At 46.1% G+C, this 18,074-nt stretch overlaps 1 protein-coding gene across 3 annotated transcripts in view; it reads left to right on the forward strand.

Annotated features, from left to right (window-relative positions):
- The first annotated feature begins 5,702 nt into the window (after positions 1-5,702).
- Sgpp2 (sphingosine-1-phosphate phosphatase 2) overlaps positions 5,703-18,074 on the forward strand; it is a 109,335-nt gene continuing 96,963 nt past the window's right edge. Inside the window, exon 1 of one of the 3 annotated variants that reach the window (XM_075951953.1) lies at positions 5,703-6,185. In XM_075951953.1, the coding sequence (XP_075808068.1) occupies positions 6,018-6,185 (168 nt within the window). In that variant the 5' untranslated portion in view covers positions 5,703-6,017. The remainder of the gene's footprint in view (positions 6,186-18,074) is intronic. The other 2 variants (XM_075951952.1, XM_075951954.1) reach the window with 2 other exon arrangements.

The raw sequence follows: 18,074 nt of genomic DNA on the forward strand, positions 1-18,074 counted from the left end.
CATATACTTGCATTTGCTTATATGTGAATTTCCTTCCGCCCAAAAAAGTATTTTTAAATTTCGTTTGTTGGTCTTTGCAACGTCACCAGTGGATAAGCCAGGGTGTTCTCCTTTGATTTTGGGGCGATACTCAGAACAGAACAAGAAGAAGGCCGAAGGAGGCCTCTTGGGTGCATTGGGGTCCTTGAACTTCCTTTTGGTCTCCCCTTTGTGGGGGATGTAGGTTTTCATTTCTCTTTCATAACAAGCCTTGTCAGCCCTGGCCATGTCTTCAAATTTCCCCTTTTCTTTAGCAGACATGGTCTTCCACCTTCCTGAGCACTTCTTGGAGAACTCTGAGAAGTTGACAGAAGCATCCGGGTGCTTCTTCTTGTGTTCCTCCCAGCAGGTTTGCACAAAGAATGCATATGAGGACATTTTGCCTCTCGGCTTCTTAGGATCTCCTTTGCCCATGTGTAGGTGATTTTCGTCTGCGAGGCACAGAGTCGCCCAGTGCCCGTCTGGCTCTCACTTGCCCCGGCGCTGTCTCTATGGAGCTCAATGTACTGCCTTGTTTATTGGTCTTGAAATGAGTCCATACCGGTGCCTTTTCCCTGCTTCAGAACACCTTTCGCCACACAGAAAGAAGACACTTGCCAATGACTTTTCTGAAAATACTGGGCATGGGGCGAGGCACTGTCTTGTCTGTATTATAAAGATATACTCGCACTCCATATTGTAGAAAGAAATCTACAAATCCAGGTCCTTAACTGCCTAGCATAAACACACTACTAATAGTTTGCTTAATTAAGTTCGTCATCTTCCAGCCCAGGGCCCCCAGAGGAGGACAAGGGTGGCAATGGTAGAAAATGGCTTGACTTGCATTTCTAGAAGTGTCTGAGCCCAAAGAGCGACAATATGAGGGAAAAATGTAAGAGGTGACAAGGAAAGAAGGAGCACAGACGTCATAAATCCTCCAAACGGGGTCGATCACAAGAGAGATCTCCGGAATGTGACTGCCTCCACCGCCCCACCCCCAGCCTCCTTCTGTCTATAACATTCGCTGTCTGGAAATGATGTCAGACTTTTCTAGCATGTCAATCACCGTCATCTATGACTGTCAGCTCTCTGAATAGAACAGTGTTAAGTTTCAATTTAAGTCTCTGCAGATCAGCTTCTGCAAGCGGGGCTCTGGGATCGCAGTTGCACTGGGAGGATGCGCGTATGTCACGGACAGGAGGGAGGCCTATACACAGCAATGCACACTGAATGCTACTGTTATACCCTGAACGCTCCCGTAGGGGTGGAGACGACCTCAGCCTCGGGAGAAACGGAAAGCCAGAGGACCCAGCTAAAACACACGTGGGTGCAGACCACAGAAACTACAAGGTGACAATGCTGTGGTCTAACTCACTGTTTGTGGGGAAATTTGTTACTCAGCCATAGATAACTGATACAGAACCAACCCCGGGTGATTACCTTGCTCTAAGAAACATCGCCCAGATGAGACAGAAAGATCTAACTGCAAGTTGGAAATGACCTAATCTGTACAGAGAAATCTAAATCAAAACTTAAAAGCAGGTGGGTGAATAATACAAAAGCTTTTCATTGAAAAGGGAGGACAATTTTAGCATTTCTTTTAATTCCCACCTTTTAAGTTATAAAAATATGTCAGTTGTTTCTTATAACATTTTCTGCCTCTTTTTTAAAAAATTTCATCCTGGACTTAGTGGCGCACACCTTTAATCCCAGCATTCAGAAGGCAAGGGAGGCAGATATTGGTGAGTTGGAGGCTAGCCTGGTCTACTTAGTAAGTTCCAGGAAGGCAGGGCTCTATAAAGAGACCCTGTCTCAAAAAAAAAAAAACAAAAAATAGAAGATAAAAAATTCTCTTCCATGCTCCAATGGATGCTCCCATACCCAGGTACACATGGGCAGCACTAACTGAACTTTGTGGTTTACCAAAAATTATATATACATATATATATATATATATATATATATATATATATATATATATATATATGATGCTGGTAAAAGGGCATGTTAGGGGAACATGAAATATGTTAGAGGTTGGAGGAGAAAATACATGTAGATAAGATCACATTTCTTTGTATACATGTATGAAATTCTCAAAATTAAAGAAAAACATTTAAAAAGCATTTGCGTCGAAGCATTATGAGTGTAACAAATCAAAGACAGAGTGCCTAAATTAGATTAGACACAACATATAATCCTGACTTATATGTTACAACATTTGGAAATTACATTTTATGGGCAGTGGTAGCACATACTTTTAATCCTAGCACTCAGGAGGCAGAGGCAGGCGGACCTCTGTGAGTTCTAGGCCAGCCTGGTTTACAAAGTGAGCTCCAGAACTGTCAAAGCTATACAAAGAATCACTGACTCAAAAAAAAATCTATCTATCTATCTATCTATCTATCTATCTATCTATCTATCTATCATCTATCTATCTATCATCTATCTATCTATCATCTATCTATCTATCTATCTATCATCTATCTATCTATCAATCATCTATCTATCATCTATCTATCATCTATCTATCTATCAATCATCTATCTTTCTATCTATCAATCATCTATCTATCTATCTATCTATCTATCTATCTATCTATCTATCTATCTATCGCATGTGTGTCGGTGTATCAGGTCTTTCCTCCTATCGGGTAGGGTCTGAGAACCAAACTCAGGTTACCAGGATTGACAATAGGTCAATCCTTTGCTGGCTGATCTATCTTGCTCTTCCTATTTTATACCATTTTCACCAATAATAGTTTGTTTCCAAACTCTAGTAGAGTCTTCTGAGAGTTCACAAGAACGAACAGTAAATAAACACAAAATAACTCTGCCTGCCCTCTTCTCTTTCCATAGAAATAAAATTTAAGCCGGACCCAGGCTTCCCAGAAAGAGGTGACACTTCCAAACTTCTGCTGAGACTCAAGGGCATGTTCCTAGTGAGAGTATGAACTCTGTTTCACTTGTTGATTGTGACAGCGACACCAAGGATCCTCACCACCTGCTCTTTCTCAGGAACTGTACACAAGAAGACTCGGATGTAAGGAGTGGTCCCAGGGCAGGGCATGGAGAATCAATTGGAAGAAGAGAACTCAAGTTATTGAGTTATGTGTCAGGGCAACCTTATCCTGGGCCATGTAACAAAGAGAAATAAATATGTGTGTTCTTAGAACACTTTGACTTTTTATTATTGCAACTTACCCATTACCCCTAACTAGTAAATCCAATATTGAGATTTTCAAAAGATGCCACTGTCTGCACGAGGTGGAACGTACCTGTAACCCACCACTTACCAGGTAGAAGCCAATGGACTTGAGAGTCTGAAGCCAGTTTTGGGCTACATAACAAAACCTCACCTTTAAAAATAAAATACCAAGGGCCAGAGAGATGGCTCAGTGCATGACAGTCCTTGCTGTGAAAGCGGGAGGGCCTGAAGATGCGGCTGTGTGGCTTCTGGGACCCCAGCCCTGTGGAGGGCAGAGCCAGCTTAGTCCAGGTTCTGTGAGAGAGCCTGCCTCGAAGGAAGGAGTCAGAGCGCGGAGGGCAGGACACACAACACAATGCTCATTGCTGGAACTGGGTCATGAGGACAGGACACACAACACAATGCTCATTGCTGGAACTGGGTCATGAGGACAGGACACACAACACAATGCTCATTGCTGGAACTGGGTCATGAGGACAGGACACACAACACAATGCTCATTGCTGGAACTGGGTCATGAGGACAGGACACACAACACAATGCTCATTGCTGGAACTGAGTCATGAGGACAGGACACACAACACAATGCTCATTGCTGGAACTGGAGTCAGAGCGCGGAGGGCAGGACACACAACACAATGCTCATTGCTGGAACTGGGTCATGAGGACAGGACACACAACACAACGCACATTGCTGGAACTGGAGTCAGAGCGCGGAGGGCAGGACACACAACACAATGCTCATTGCTGGAACTGGGTCATGAGGACAGGACACACAACACAATGCACATTGCTGGAACTGAGTCATGAGGACAGGACACACAACACAATGCACATTGCTGGAACTGGAGTCAGAGCGCGGAGGGCAGGACACACAACACAATGCTCATTGCTGGAACTGGGTCATGAGGACAGGACACACAACACAATGCACATTGCTGGAACTGAGTCATGAGGACAGGACACACAACACAACGCACATTGCTGGAACTGGAGTCAGAGCGCGGAGGACAGGACACACAACACAATATACATTGTTGGAACTGGGTCACGAGAGCAAGACACACAACACGGCGCACATTGCTGGAACTGACTCCTGATGCCTCATGCAAGTCATCTGGGTATTTTCATAAGAGTCTTTAAGAAAGACAGTCACAAGTGAAGATTAGTGTTTCATCACAGAAGAAAAAGAACACAGTGACTGATCTCAGGTCTCATGGTCACTGAAAACTTGAGTCAGATAGAAGGGCTATCCCTGAAATCTAACTGGGTACCACACTGAGCATGGCATGTTTTATGCTGTCCCCCCCCCACACACACACACACTTAACTAGAAGAAAGGTTGGAGCAACAAATTTGGGAGACATGAAGATTTAAGTAACTTCATAGAAAACTGTGTGTGTGTGTGTGTGTGCAACAGGCTGGGAGCTACTGTAACACCAGCTGTTAAAATCAAACCATGGGGCTTGGTTTCGTGTCCATAAATGACAGCAAGCTGCACTGGGGAGGGAGGCTATGTCCTCCTGAGCTACACGTGGCTGGGTGTGACATCACAGGGCTGTGACAGCAGCCTCATGCTTCTCTGTAAGAGGAAAATGGGATCTCTGAAGAAGATACTTCTTTGTTAATCACCTTGACCATGTTTTCCAGGTAGGATTAAAGAGCCAGGGATGCAGGGAGCAGGGATGAGAGAAGATCACACAATCCAAAGACCTTCAACCTAGAAGGGCAGCTGGAGAAGCAAGGTGGCCACAGCATCCACAGCCATTTATTCAGCCAAGCAGCAGGTTTCACAAGGGCAGCCAGGAGCAACCCCACCTCCACCCCTTACCCCAGCAGCCTTCTGCTCCCAACTAAGGATTGGATTATAGTTTTCCTGCAGGGCAATCACCTGAGCCTCCTTTAACTGTTGCTTCTCGCTAGCTGCAGAGGTGCAGAGGTCATTTTAGGATCTCAGAGACCCGGAAGGGAGGTTTAGGAGTGCCCAAGGAAAACCGTGACACATCTGCAGGACTTTTCTTTTGCTGTTTTAAAGCAGTCGCTGGGGCGCCTTGTTCCCTTTGGGTCTAAATTAGCTAGGCCCAAGGCAGGAGCAGAGCTGGGAATGTGGAGATTTCTGTTTATCCATGACACCACTGGGGTTGACTCTAGGCTCTTCGCTTTTCTTCTATTGTTGAACAGGTTGGAAGGGCACGGTGACTAGCCTGTGAGGAGGAAATGTTGCATCAAGCCGAGTTTGGAAAGCACTGGTAATTCTCCCTAGGAGCCAGACTCCTGGGAAATAAACTTGCAGAAACCAGGCAAAAGTGGGGACAGGGAGCTGAGGTGTAGGGATGCGTGGGGGTGGGGGCAGCTTCACCTTGGGCTCAAGATTTGAAAGGAGTGTCACGAAGCTTCCAGGCTCCCGCAGCGTTTGGAAGGATGCACAGTACAGGTGCACAGTGCTTTTCCTTAGTGGTTAGCCTGCACTAGCCCGACAGAGTGGGGTTGGCGCGCAGGTCAAACACCTAGACTCTTCCAAGCAATTGCGAGAGCACCCTGAAGGGAGGGGCTGGGGTTGCCCGGATGTCAAGGAAGGGGTCGGGGACGTGTGCAAGGTGGAGGAAGACACCTGGGTTTCCCCCCCCCCCAGTGCAGGGCGGGCGCTAGGACCCGGGCGGCGCACCTGTTGGCTGGCCCTGCGCCCCGCCCGCCCTGCGCTGGGAGCACCGGGCTGCGGAACGCCAGGCCAGCGCGCACGCCGAGGACACGGACGCGCGTGGCTGCAGGTCGGACGTGCGGGGTCGCGGCTCACCATGGCCGAGTTGCTGCGGAGTCTGCAGGATTCGCAGCTCGTGGCGCGCTTCCAGCGCCGCTGCGGGCTCTTCCCGGCGCCGGAGGACAATCCTCGGGAGAATAGCGCGGGCCCCTCAGAAGGGACGACGCGGGTCCCAGAAGTCGCGCATCTGCCCTCAAACCCGCAGGTAACCACGGACAGCTGTCTGCTGTGGGGAGAAGGGCGACGGCCGCCTGCGTGTCTGCGGGTCCCGGCGACTCCGCGATGGGGATCGCGGGCTCCTACCGCCGCCTCCCAGCATCCGCCCTAGGGAGGGTATGGCGGGGGTCAGTCACACGAGGTCACATTCTGTCGCTGCAGGTGGTAACTACATCTTCTCAGACAACACCCAGAGCCTTTGCATGTATCCGTTGAGAGATTCTATACTTTAATTACTTTAATGAGTAAGTTCGTGTTTCAGTAGATTCTGCCAGAAGTGTGAGAGTTACGTAACTGAAAAGAGGAGTGGGGATGTCCTTGGCACTTCCCTGGGATACAGCCTGAGAACTGCCCCAGAGTTCTTAGGTTGCAGCATCTTCCTCCTTTTGCTCCTCACAGACTCAGGAGTGGCGCGCTTCGCTTCGCTTCGCTGCACCACCAACCCTGGGCTCCTCAGAGGATTCACAACCCCATATCCCGTCACCCTCAGGGATGGGGGTCCAACGGGGTCTCCCTCCTGATAACCCCTACTCTTGGGGGCCTTCCAGCCCCGTCGGTCTTCTGTGACTGGCCCTAGTGGCCTTTTCCATAGCTGCTTTGCATCCTGAGCGAGGTTATACAATTCTACTGCAGCTTTGCGTTCTGCAGTGCCAGGGACTCCTCCAAGCTAGAAGGACCCGGCAGGCGGCAGATGGCAGCTACGGAAGCTTGTCTCCCTTGGGCACTACCAGCAGCTGCCCTTTCCCTCAACTAAGCAGAAAATGATAAACCAGGAGATAAGCAATTCTACTCCCCCCCCCCCGCGCCGCCACCTCCCCAACACACACACACACACACACACACACACACACACACACACACACACACACACAGTTTTGTTCTCCCGGAAAGATTCTGTTAACTATAAAGTGACACGTCCTTGTGTACAGATAACCAGTTTAGAACCTGAATCTCTTGTAGTGTAGAATACTAGAGGCATTGAGTTACAGAGTTCATTTGGACAGGTGGCCTTGGGCTGGTTACAATACTTTCGCTTTATGGTTCCTTTCCTGTGCTATATGGCATGCGAATAGCTTTTAGATTAATTTAAGACCTCTGTCTTTACTAGTCCCTTGTCCCAAAAGGCGATGGAGGTGTATAAGACTAATGCCCCACCCCCACGGGAGGCCTTTCCTGCTCTGGCACCCTACCTACATTCAGGGCCTGAGCCAGCTACTGTCTCCCGTACCTGCGCTTCCCAATTCAGGAAGCTGAGGACTAAATTTTCCCATTAAGTGTTTCTTAATCCCCGCGATAATGTGATTGCACATTCTGGGGGAGGTTCCTCTTCCCCTTTAAAAACAAGCTGAGCATACTCGTTGCTTCTTGGAGTGCCCAGATGTTGGGGGGTGGGAATCAAGGAGTGGGGTTCTGGTTCCCTCCCCAGACTTGGATTACTGTAGCCCAGGAAGTATGTAAAAGAAAGCTGAGAATTCAGGATAATAAATCCAGGTAGTGGCTGTAACAGGAAAAAATTAACTTGAGATCTTTTGATAAGAGAAGGGGTTGTGAGCGTTTCAAAAGGTTTAAGAGAGGTGGAAGGTTAGCTCTCAACAAATAGGAATAATTGTATCTCTGCCCCCCAGATAACTCACAGGGTCTTAAGGGGGCAATTGTGAACACTTTCCCCATGGCTCTCTTTCCTTTCTCTTCTGGCTTTTTACCAACCAGATGGTGGCTGTACAACCTTTTAGCATTTTTTAAAAGGCAGTTTCACTATGTGGCCCAGACAGTTTCACTATATAGCCCAGGCTGGCCTTGAGCTGGTAAAACTCCTGTGTCTGCCTCCCAAGGGCTGAGGTGTTAGGTGTGCCCCGTCAAACGGGACACTCTTCAGCTCTCAAGGACAAGTCCTTTGCTGACAGCAGGCTGTCTCCAGTCCTGTCGGTTCTCCCTGCTACTGGAGGTGTGTTCCTTGCAGAGGGCACTGCATTGTGTACCTGCCTTTGAGTGGGGAGCCGATGATACCAGCCTTTTCCTGTTGATGAAATAGCCAGCAAGGCAGGAGCTTAGTTGGTTCTGCCCATTTCCTTGGATCTTCTTCACCCAGTTGAAGCTCTGCGAATTCTGTGGCTATCTAAGCATGGCTTGCAGTGGGAAAATCAATAGCTTTTAAGATTTTAAACAGAGACTACTAAAGATCAAATTAAATACCAAATGATTTTTTTTTCCCACATAGCCTAGAAGACAGCCCTGGGACATTGACTTAGGATCTTTCAAATAGTTGAGAAGTTAATTCCTTCATTGAAGTTACTTTAGATTTCAAGGAATCAGATTCATCTTCTGCATTTTCTGTATTTATTGTAATCCTTAACGCTAGACAGGTAAGGAAATGAATACAGGCTTCCCATACAAATTCTCATAATACCACACACTTTCAGGTTAGAGATTAACTCTACCTTTTACTAGCTAGGGTGTGGCTTGGCTTGCATAAAGCCATCATTGGAAAAAAATGGGCTGGGCCTTAGACTTTGCCCAGTAAGTCTGAGTCCCTAAGGTTGAATGACTTGTTGAGAACTACCCAGATAGCTGCACAGTTTCGGGAAGCCAGATCTTTTGATTCCGAAGTCTAAACTTGAAGCTTCCATGGCAGAAATCCCAGGGCTTTGTGTGTGCCTTGCTGAGAAGGTTGGGGCATGAGACTTGGCTGGACAGGGTGGGACTGAGATAGAGTGAGGTACTACCAGCTGCTCTTTACAAAAAAGCAAGTTTGCAGGGCTAGCCATCAGAGGGCTTTCTGAATGGTCTTGGGAGGTAGTGTCCTGCTCTATGCAGGGATCCTAGTATTGTGTGCAGAGGCAGAGACCAGGATAGAATTGTGTTTATTTGTTCTGAGGTCAAGCCAACCTGCTATACAATGGTGTTTTGATTTCTGACACCCTTGCTTGCCCAACACTATTGTGTTTAGGCTTTGTGTAGCCTTTCTTCATCATTACATTGCACTGGGCTTGGACTTTCCAAACATTGCTATGCTCAACAAATACTCTTTGATAATTGCTCACACATAATTCTCAAGTTTGATTGCATAGGAATCAAAATTAGGTTGTGTTGAAAATTACTTTGTTCCAGGCTGGGAGATGGTGGCCCATGCCTTTAATCCCAGTACTCAGGAGGTAGAGACAAGTGGATCTCAGAGTCTGAGGCCAGCCTGGTCTATAGAGGGAGTTCCAGGACAGCCAGGGCTACACAGAGAAACCCTGTCTCAAAAAAGAAAAAGAAAAAGAAAAAATAAATAATAAAATAAAACTAGGCAGTGGTAGTGCACACTTGTAATCCCAGCACTTAGGAGGCAGAGGCAGGCTGTGGTTCAAGGCCAGCCTGGTCTACAAAGCAAGTTCCTGGATAGTCAGAGCTGTTACACAGAGAAACCTTGCCTGGAAAAAAAATCAGTGTGTGTGTGTGTGTGTGTGTGTGCGCGCGCGCACACACACACACACACACATATATATATAATAAAACAATGTAAAAGAGATTATTAATATATTGCAAACTATTAAAAAGGGTCAAAGGAGCAAATAGTAAAAGAACACAACCATGGTCATTTCTAATGAGCAAGAACCCCGGGTACCAGAACAAATGAGAAGATCAAAAACTCATGCTTCTCGGGTTTAAGAACCAGTATTTCACTAACAAAGAGGAAGCATGCCCTAGAGTGAAGTGCACACCCACATAACTAAGTTCCAGAAAGACCATCTTGGGTTTGTTTTTTTTTTTCTCTGTTGGCTGTGATAAAACTCCATGACCAAGGCAGCTTATGGAAGAAAGAGTTCATTTGGATATATGGTTCCGGGGGGGGGGGGGAGTCCCCATGGCAGGGAAGCATGGCAGCAAGCTGTAGACACTGCAGGAGCAGTAAGCTGAGCCTTCACATCTCAAGCCTGGCTCTCAGTGACATACTTCCTCCAGCAAGACCATTCCTTGTAAATGCCCCTCCCCTAAGCACCAGCAAGGGACTAATTACTCAAACCCTGGAGTCCAGGTGGAACAGTTCTCATTTTAACCACCATGGTTTTAATTCTTGTTTTATGTTCAGACCCCATTGCATTGTGTACATATGATGGTATTTTGAATGAATAAATTTTGCAAAAGTGCAAAGCAATGAAACTTCCATCATAAACAAAGCATAGGAGGAAGGGTGGTTGTTTGAACATTTTTACACTTCTGTTTTCTCTCTTCAAACTTTCGGGGCCTATCTAAGTCAACTGGAAGTCTACATAACGCCTCCATTGGGTTATTGGTTTGACCTCCTGGGGATCAGGAGTCTAGGACTGGGCTATTGCAGTTTCTTGTGGCCTGGGCCTCTCTTGTCCCATCTGCACAAGAGCAGAGTGGAACAGAGCTGTGTTTTGCTAAGTGGCTTTACATTATAGTCACTTAAAGGAATGGAGCTTTAAAAGCAAACCAGCTAGCAAAATAATGTCCAGAATCAAGCCGAGTGGAACTGGCAACTGAGGGAGAAGCTCTGGGTTCTCTTTCCCTGGGACTCACACCCATAGGATGTTCGGTATGCAGATGGAAGTGAGCCAGGAAGTAGTGGCAACAGCTGTGGTGGTTTAACTTCATTGCAGCCGACCTGATTGACAGGTCAAACTTCAAGTTTTGATTAGCCTTTGTGCGATGTTCAGGCTTGAAAGGGTAGATGCACCACTTTGAAAGTGCAGATTGGTGACTCTTTTCTTCCTTTTCTAGTTACAGATGTTAAAATTTTGAGAAAATGTGGAGAAAAAATTTAGCCACTGTGGTAAAAGAAGTGTCCCGGAAGCCCGAGAGAAGCGCAAGCCCTTTGTTCCATGTGTCCCGCCCCCCCCCCCCCCCCCCCCGCCCCGAAATAATTACACGGAAACTGTATTCATTTAAACACTGACTGGTCCATTATCTCTAGCCTCTTATTGGCTAACTCTCACATATTAGTGTAACCCATCTCCATTAATGTGTATCGCCACTTGATTGTGGCTTACTGGCATGAGTCTAACCAGCGTCCGTCTCGGAGAGGAGAACCATGGCGTCTGCCTGACTCTGCTTTCTTCCTCCCAGCCTTCTGTTCGGTCTACTCCGCCTATCTAAATTCTGCCCTATCAAAAAGCCAAGGCAGTTCCTTTATTTGACCAATGAAAGCAAAAAATAGAAGACCAAGTCATGCCCTTGTACTTCCCAATAACTGCTCAAGCAGAGTGCGAAGTATTATTTAATGGCTTCTTGTTACTCTGTCACATGTGTTGTCTGTAATTCCATTGGTCTACTGCTGGCCTTTAGATTGTTGCCAGTTTTCTCATGAAAAATAATAGCGTTGCCGGGCAGTGGTGGCACAGGCCTTTAATCCCAGCACTTGGGAGACAGAGGCAGGTGGAGAGGTCTGTGATCCTGGTCTACAGAGCGATTTCCATGACAGTCAGGGCTACTCAATGACACTCTTGTCTTGAAAAACAAAAAAAAAAGAAAGAAAAACGGCATCTTTAAAATATAAATGTATCTCTGTCTAACATTTGTAATCTCCTGATTCAAATGTCCAGACAAGGATGAAAGATATAGATATACATTATGACTCTTTGTAGGTTTAGCAGGACGACCCCAGAGGCAGGTGTAATACTGTGAACAAGAATGAGCACACGCTTCCCGCTCCTGGCCAAGGTGACAGACTAATGAGCTCTCTCCTCTTTGGGATAAATAGGCCACTTGCACTTGAGTCTCTCCTCTTGGCTTCCCTCATTTATAATCATCTATTGATGAGCTGCTATGTTTCTGGGACATTCATCTATCTCAGAGACACAAAGATAAATAAGCTTTAGATCCTCGCCCCCAGAAGAGCTCAAATGAAAATGGCAACATGAAGAAAAATGAGGCTGGAAGGATGAACACAGCGGCTAGAAAGGGGACTCGGCCGTTAAGAGCACTAACTGCTTTTCCAGAGGACCTGAATCCAATTCTTAGCACCCACCTGGCTGCTCACAGCTGTCTGTAGCTTCAGTTCCAGGGAGCCAAAGCCCTCTTCTGGCTTCCCTGGTCGCCCAGGATGTATATTTGGTCCACAGACAGACGTGCAGGTGAAAAGCCCATACACATGAAATAGATAATTTTTCTTTCAAAGCAAGAATGAACATAGGAGACAATGGTAGGGAGAACTTGGCTCCCCTAGCAGAGACCTTGACATCTCATGTTACAGCTTTAAGGAAATAGATCAAATAGATAAAAAATGAGAGAAGCTCGTTTACTTGAAGTTCCTCATGTGCTAAAACTTGACATGTCACTTTGGGGGAGTGATAACAAGATTAGCACGAGATCAGTACCATCAGGAAAAGACTGTCCTACTTAAAAGGGGTAATTGAAACACCTAAAAATAGTTAAAATGATCAGTCAGATGAATATCTTATCTCAATTTTAAAAAACACAAAAGTTCTACTACCCATTTAGGGAGATAAAACATGCCTGCTTCTGTTTTCTCTTTTTTAACTTTTGGCAGTATTGAAGTCGGAACCCAGGGTTTCAAGCATACTAGGCAAGCACTGAGCCACATCCCCAGCCATTGTGTGTGTGTGTGTGTGTGTGTGTGTGTGTGTGTGTGCTGGTGAATGTATCTGGGGATGGAGCCCAGAGGTCAACTTTAGATGTTATTCCACGCTGTTTTTTAGACAGAGTCTCTCATAGCCTGGAACTTAGCAAGTAGGCTATGCTGATTGGCCAGTGAGCCCTAGGAATATGTCTGTTGTCACTGTGCCCCCCACGATGCCCATGGCTGGGATTACAAACAGGTACCACCATCTCCAGTGTTTTCACATGGGACCTGCTGTTTGCAAGGTGAACACTTCATCTGTGCAGCTTCAAACCCATCCCCTCCCCAAGGTTTTTTTTTAATGTGGGCTGCACATAGGGGCTCACAGAGAGTATAGAATGGAAAGAAAAGAGGAGAAGCGAGCATCACAGTGTAGAACTAACAGACACTATCTTTGCCAGGTGATCAAGCTCAGTACCAACAGTGAAAGTCAAGTCACATTGACAGCGTGGACTCTTGACGGATACCTAAATTCTATCTCTTGATACATAGTGACTGCCAGTCCGCAAATCCTGCTGGTATTCCTCAGAACTGTAGAGGTCATCATAAGCAGGACACTGAGAAACAGTCATCGTCAAGAGGAACCTAAGAACCTGATGACTGCAGAGAACAAACCCTGGATGGTGAAAACCTTAGGTGAAAACCAAAAGTGTCTGCCTAGAGTGTGGACTGCCGGCAGTCATAATGTATCCATTTTGAAACCAGCATGCCGTACTAATTGGGAGCGTCAGCACCAGGGTAGAATGTGTGGAGAGAATGTGGCCGTTCTATCCATCTTCCTAATTTTTTTTTTTGTAAATTTAAAACTGCTCTAAAAATAAAACCTATTTAAGATTCAACACATGGGAGGCTAATTGAAAGGAGTTCAGACAGGGAATCCTTCATGTAGGCAGAGTAAGAAAAGAAATCAGAGTGGGGAAACGAAGCATTTTAGGACACCAGCCTCCGTGTGCAAGAGGAGGGAATAGGGTTTGCTGAACGGCAGGTCCCGGAGAGCAGCTGAGGCTGAGGGCAGGGACTGTGGCCTGAGGCAGGTAATAATTCAGTGCCTGGCTGAGCATGAGAGTGTTGGATGTGATCGAGAGAGAGAGAGAGAGAGAGAGAGAGAGAGAGAGAGAGAGAGACTTTGTAGAGAGAGGTAGTCACAGCAAGACAAAGTGTCGAGAAATGCATGCTGATTTCATATTCCTATTTATCATATCCTGCCGTTGCACCCCCCCTTTGGCCAGATTCCATTAGAATATCCAGTGTCTTAGTTAGGGTTCATATTGTTATGAAGAGACAACATACAACTCTTATGAGGAAAACCTTTAATTGAGTGTGGCTCGCTTACAGATTCAGAGGTTCAGTCCTCTATGATCATGAAGGGGAGCATGGTGCCATGCAAGCAGATTGGTGCTGGAGTGGAGAGTTCTACATCTTGCAGGCAACAGGAAGCCTTCTGACTCACTGGGTGGTATCCTAAGTATAGGAAACCTCAAAGCCCACCCCCACAGTGGCGCACTTCCTCCAACATAGGCCACACCCACTCCAACAAAACCACACCTCCTAATAGTGCCGCTCCCAATGAGAATATAGGAATATGGGTTTATGGGGGGCCAGCTACATTCAAACTACCACATCCAGGGATATTGGGCACCTGGCTGATCCCGCCCATAAAGCTGAGTTTCTCTGGGAGGGAGTGGGGGGACAGAGGACAGATTCGCAGGAGTGAAGGGAAAATCTCCAGCATTGTGCAGGAAACGCTTGGTGTGGCCCTTCTGACTGGCAGTGTGGTCTAAAGGCAAAGCTGTGGGCTGAAGTCTTAATGTAGCAGAATCTGGACTTTACTCTAAGGACTTGAGGATGGCGAATCAGTTTCATTCCACAGGGAAAGTTAGACTTAGTAACCTGGAACAATGATTTCAGAAGGGATTTCAGGGTGTCTCCATGGGACAGGATGTGTGATTTACAGTACTGTTCAAAGGGGAATCAGGAGGGGTGCTTTAAAAGTCTTTTAGAGAGCTGTCAGATTCAAACAGCAGTAGGACTAACCTTTAACCAGATCTTAATGTCCGTTCAGGGTAATGTCTTCGTGGTATGTTGTCTACCTCACACAAGTGGCCTCTTAAAATGCAGGCCATCACGTTGCAGCTTGCGGGGGGCCATCATTCTAGCGACAAGCTGATTGGATAAGGAACGAGTCATTTCATAAGATGCTGGACAGCATCTTATGAAATGACCAGGCAGGGACTTCATCTGCTGGGATCTGCCTGCTGGATATGGACTAATAAAATCCATGAGATTGCTTGAGGGGAGCCAGAAGACAGGACCCAGACGCAAAGACTTAAAGAGAGCTTGCTGATGGGAAAGAGAGGAGAAGCCTTTCAAGGGGAAGCTTAAGGCCGAAAAGGCAACAGGAAAGCAGGGGCCGAGGCGGAGAAGATAGCTCTGTGTAGCAGTGGGAAGGGCAGAGGGGAAGTTCAGAGTGGGGATGGGAGCTGCTGAGTGTGGAGGTGGAATACCCCCACTTGGGACCAGGATGTGCTGGTCCCTGCCGCTTGTATAGATTTGGGTTTTTTAATTATTTATTTTTAATTTGTGCATATGTGTAATCTCAACCTCCCCTCCCTTCACCACGGGGCGCTGGGAACCCCGTGGAAGAAGTGTCAGGAAGAGTATAAGGGCCAGAGGATCCCGAGAACACAGGCCCTCTAAATCAGGACGAGCAAAACTCACATGAACTCAGGGCAGCGTGCACAGGGCCTGCCTGTGTCTACGCAGGTCATCTGCGTACCTATCATGGCTTCCAGCTCAGTGTTACTATGGAATTCCTGAGTGTGAATGACTGGGTCTCTGTTTCTTGTGCCTTCTCTTGGGCTCTTTTCCATTTGTTTGTTTGTTTTTTCCAAGTCTGACATTTTTGTATTGGCTTTATCTTATTTTGTTTTATTATTGTCCCTGAGAAGCCTGTGGGAAAGGAAAAGAAGGAACTGGGAGGAGTAAAGGGAGAGGAAACAGTAATAAAATATATTATATGAGAAAAATATCCATTTTCAATAAAAAGAAAAAATAAGATTAAGTATATTTTTTTAAAAGGCTGGCTTATAATCAAGCACCATGAAGTTATTGTGCATCTGGGCTTACTAGACTTTCAGTAGAGTGCAATTGAAAAGATACGTAATAAAGAATTGTTAAGAATTGATTTGAGGGCTGGAAAAATGGCTTGGTGGTTAAGAGCACTGGCTGCTCTTCCAGAGGACCTGGGTTCAAGTCCCAGCACTCACATGGCAGCTCACAACCATCTGTAAATCCAGCCCCAGGGGATCTGACACCTTCTCACCAATTCACATAAAATAAATTTAAAGAAGGAATAGATTTTTTATTATCTGTGAAAATTAATAACATTTTCCACCTGTAAGGAATTTCATAAAAAAGTTTTTTTGTGAAGCCTGGCGTGGCAGTGCACTCCTTTAATGCCAACACTCGGGAGGCAGAGACAGGCAGGTCTCTGTGAGTTTGAGGCGCGCCTGGTCTACAGAGTGAGTTCCAGGACAGCCACGGCTACACAAGGAACCCTGTCTTGAGAAACAAACAAACAAAACAAAACAAAACAAAAAACAAAGCAAAAATGTCTGTGAACAAATGGGATCCTATGGCATATTCTATTCATATTGAGAGGACAACCTTACACTTGTCTCCTTTCAGTTTTAGATTTTGCTTTTAGGTTATTACATCATCAGGCAAGGTTCTTTCAAAGTCTATTTCCTCGGCTATGTAACTTTTTAATCTAATGATTTTATAAAATAAACTTCTTTCATAGTGTAAAACAGTCAAGATTTATCTATTTAAAATTTGTGCATGTATCTGTGCACCTGAGTGTGTACCATGCGACCCTGGCTGTCAGAAGACTTTATTGGATCCCCTGCAGCTATAGTTACAGGGGCTTGTGAGCCCCCACATGGATGCTGGGAACCGAACCCCAATCTCCTACAAGAGCAGCAAGTGCTCTTAACCACTAAGCCATCTCTCAACCTACTTTATAACATTGTATGTAACTGCTATGGGAGTGTGTGTGTGTGTGTGTGTGTGTGTGTGTGTTTTATGCGTGGGTATTCATGGGAGCTTGAATTCACATGTATGCACACATGGCTGAGGCCATGGGATAACCTCAAGGGTTTTTCCTCTGGAGACCTCTGCTTGGTTTTGAGGCAGGATCTCTCACTGGCCTCCAGCTAGACAAGTAGGCTAGACTGGCTGGCTAGGAAGCCTCAGGGAGTCCTGGTCTCTGGTTCCTCTCACATCTGCCTTTTTAGTTTTATAAAGGATGGGTTCTGTGGGTCAAATCCGCTCCTCATTCGTGATATCCCCATCGCTGGAACATTGTCTCTCTCACTTTTGTTGGGTTGGGACTAGGTGGAGGTGGAGAAGACTAATGGGAATCAATTAGGCTTAAATCCCTCTGCTCCTCTGTGTATGTACCCTTGCGCCTAACATGTACTCTGCAATACAGCAAATTCAGTGTGTGTGTGTGTGTGTGTGTGTGTGTGTGTGATTCTAGGGATTGAAGTAGGGCATCCTGCATCCTAGGAAAAACTCTATACTAAACTATATTCCAAGTTCAATACTACACAGTGAATAGAAGAATAATAGCTATGTAAAACTCACCCTTCCCCTACTTGGCATCGGCATAAGCACCTGCCCTCTCCTTTCTCAATGGAGGGTGGGACTTTTTTTTTTTTATGCCGGAACACTTCCCTGGTTGCGTCTTCTTTTATCTTTCCAGTGTTTCCAGTGCTGGTTCCTGCCCTTTCATCCAGGAAACCAAGGGAGGGTTTTGATTAATGAATGACTTTGATTCGTTTCCATTTCTTTTGTTGGACAGCAGGAAGGGGAGTGTACATGTTGCTGAAAGTGGTTGGTGGTGAAACATCGGTCAAGTTGGTAGAATGAGACTTAGGGAGTGTGTTTTAGAAAGTGCGTTAGCAGCAAGCCAGGTCTAGCGCTGCTTTCCTTCTCTTAGAATGAAGGTGTCAAGATTTCTACACATTTAAGCAGCAAGGGCATTTTCTATTGCCATAGTTTTTGTTAATGATTAAATCTCCTGGTGCCCTGATAAGAGTTGATCTTAAGCCAAGGCATTCCTGCATTTGATGTAGCACACGATTTTCTTTGGAGGAAACAGTCTCCCGGTTTCCAGGCAACCCGCTAAGAGTGTTCCTATCTGTGTCAGAGATCTATGAAAACTCTGGCATTTGGAGCATCCACTGGTCTTCATTATTTTACTTGCCTGGTGAAATACATTCCACATGT

Source organism: Microtus pennsylvanicus, chromosome 17 (genome assembly GCF_037038515.1).
Source record: "Microtus pennsylvanicus isolate mMicPen1 chromosome 17, mMicPen1.hap1, whole genome shotgun sequence".
NCBI classification, from domain to species: domain Eukaryota; kingdom Metazoa; phylum Chordata; class Mammalia; order Rodentia; family Cricetidae; genus Microtus; species Microtus pennsylvanicus.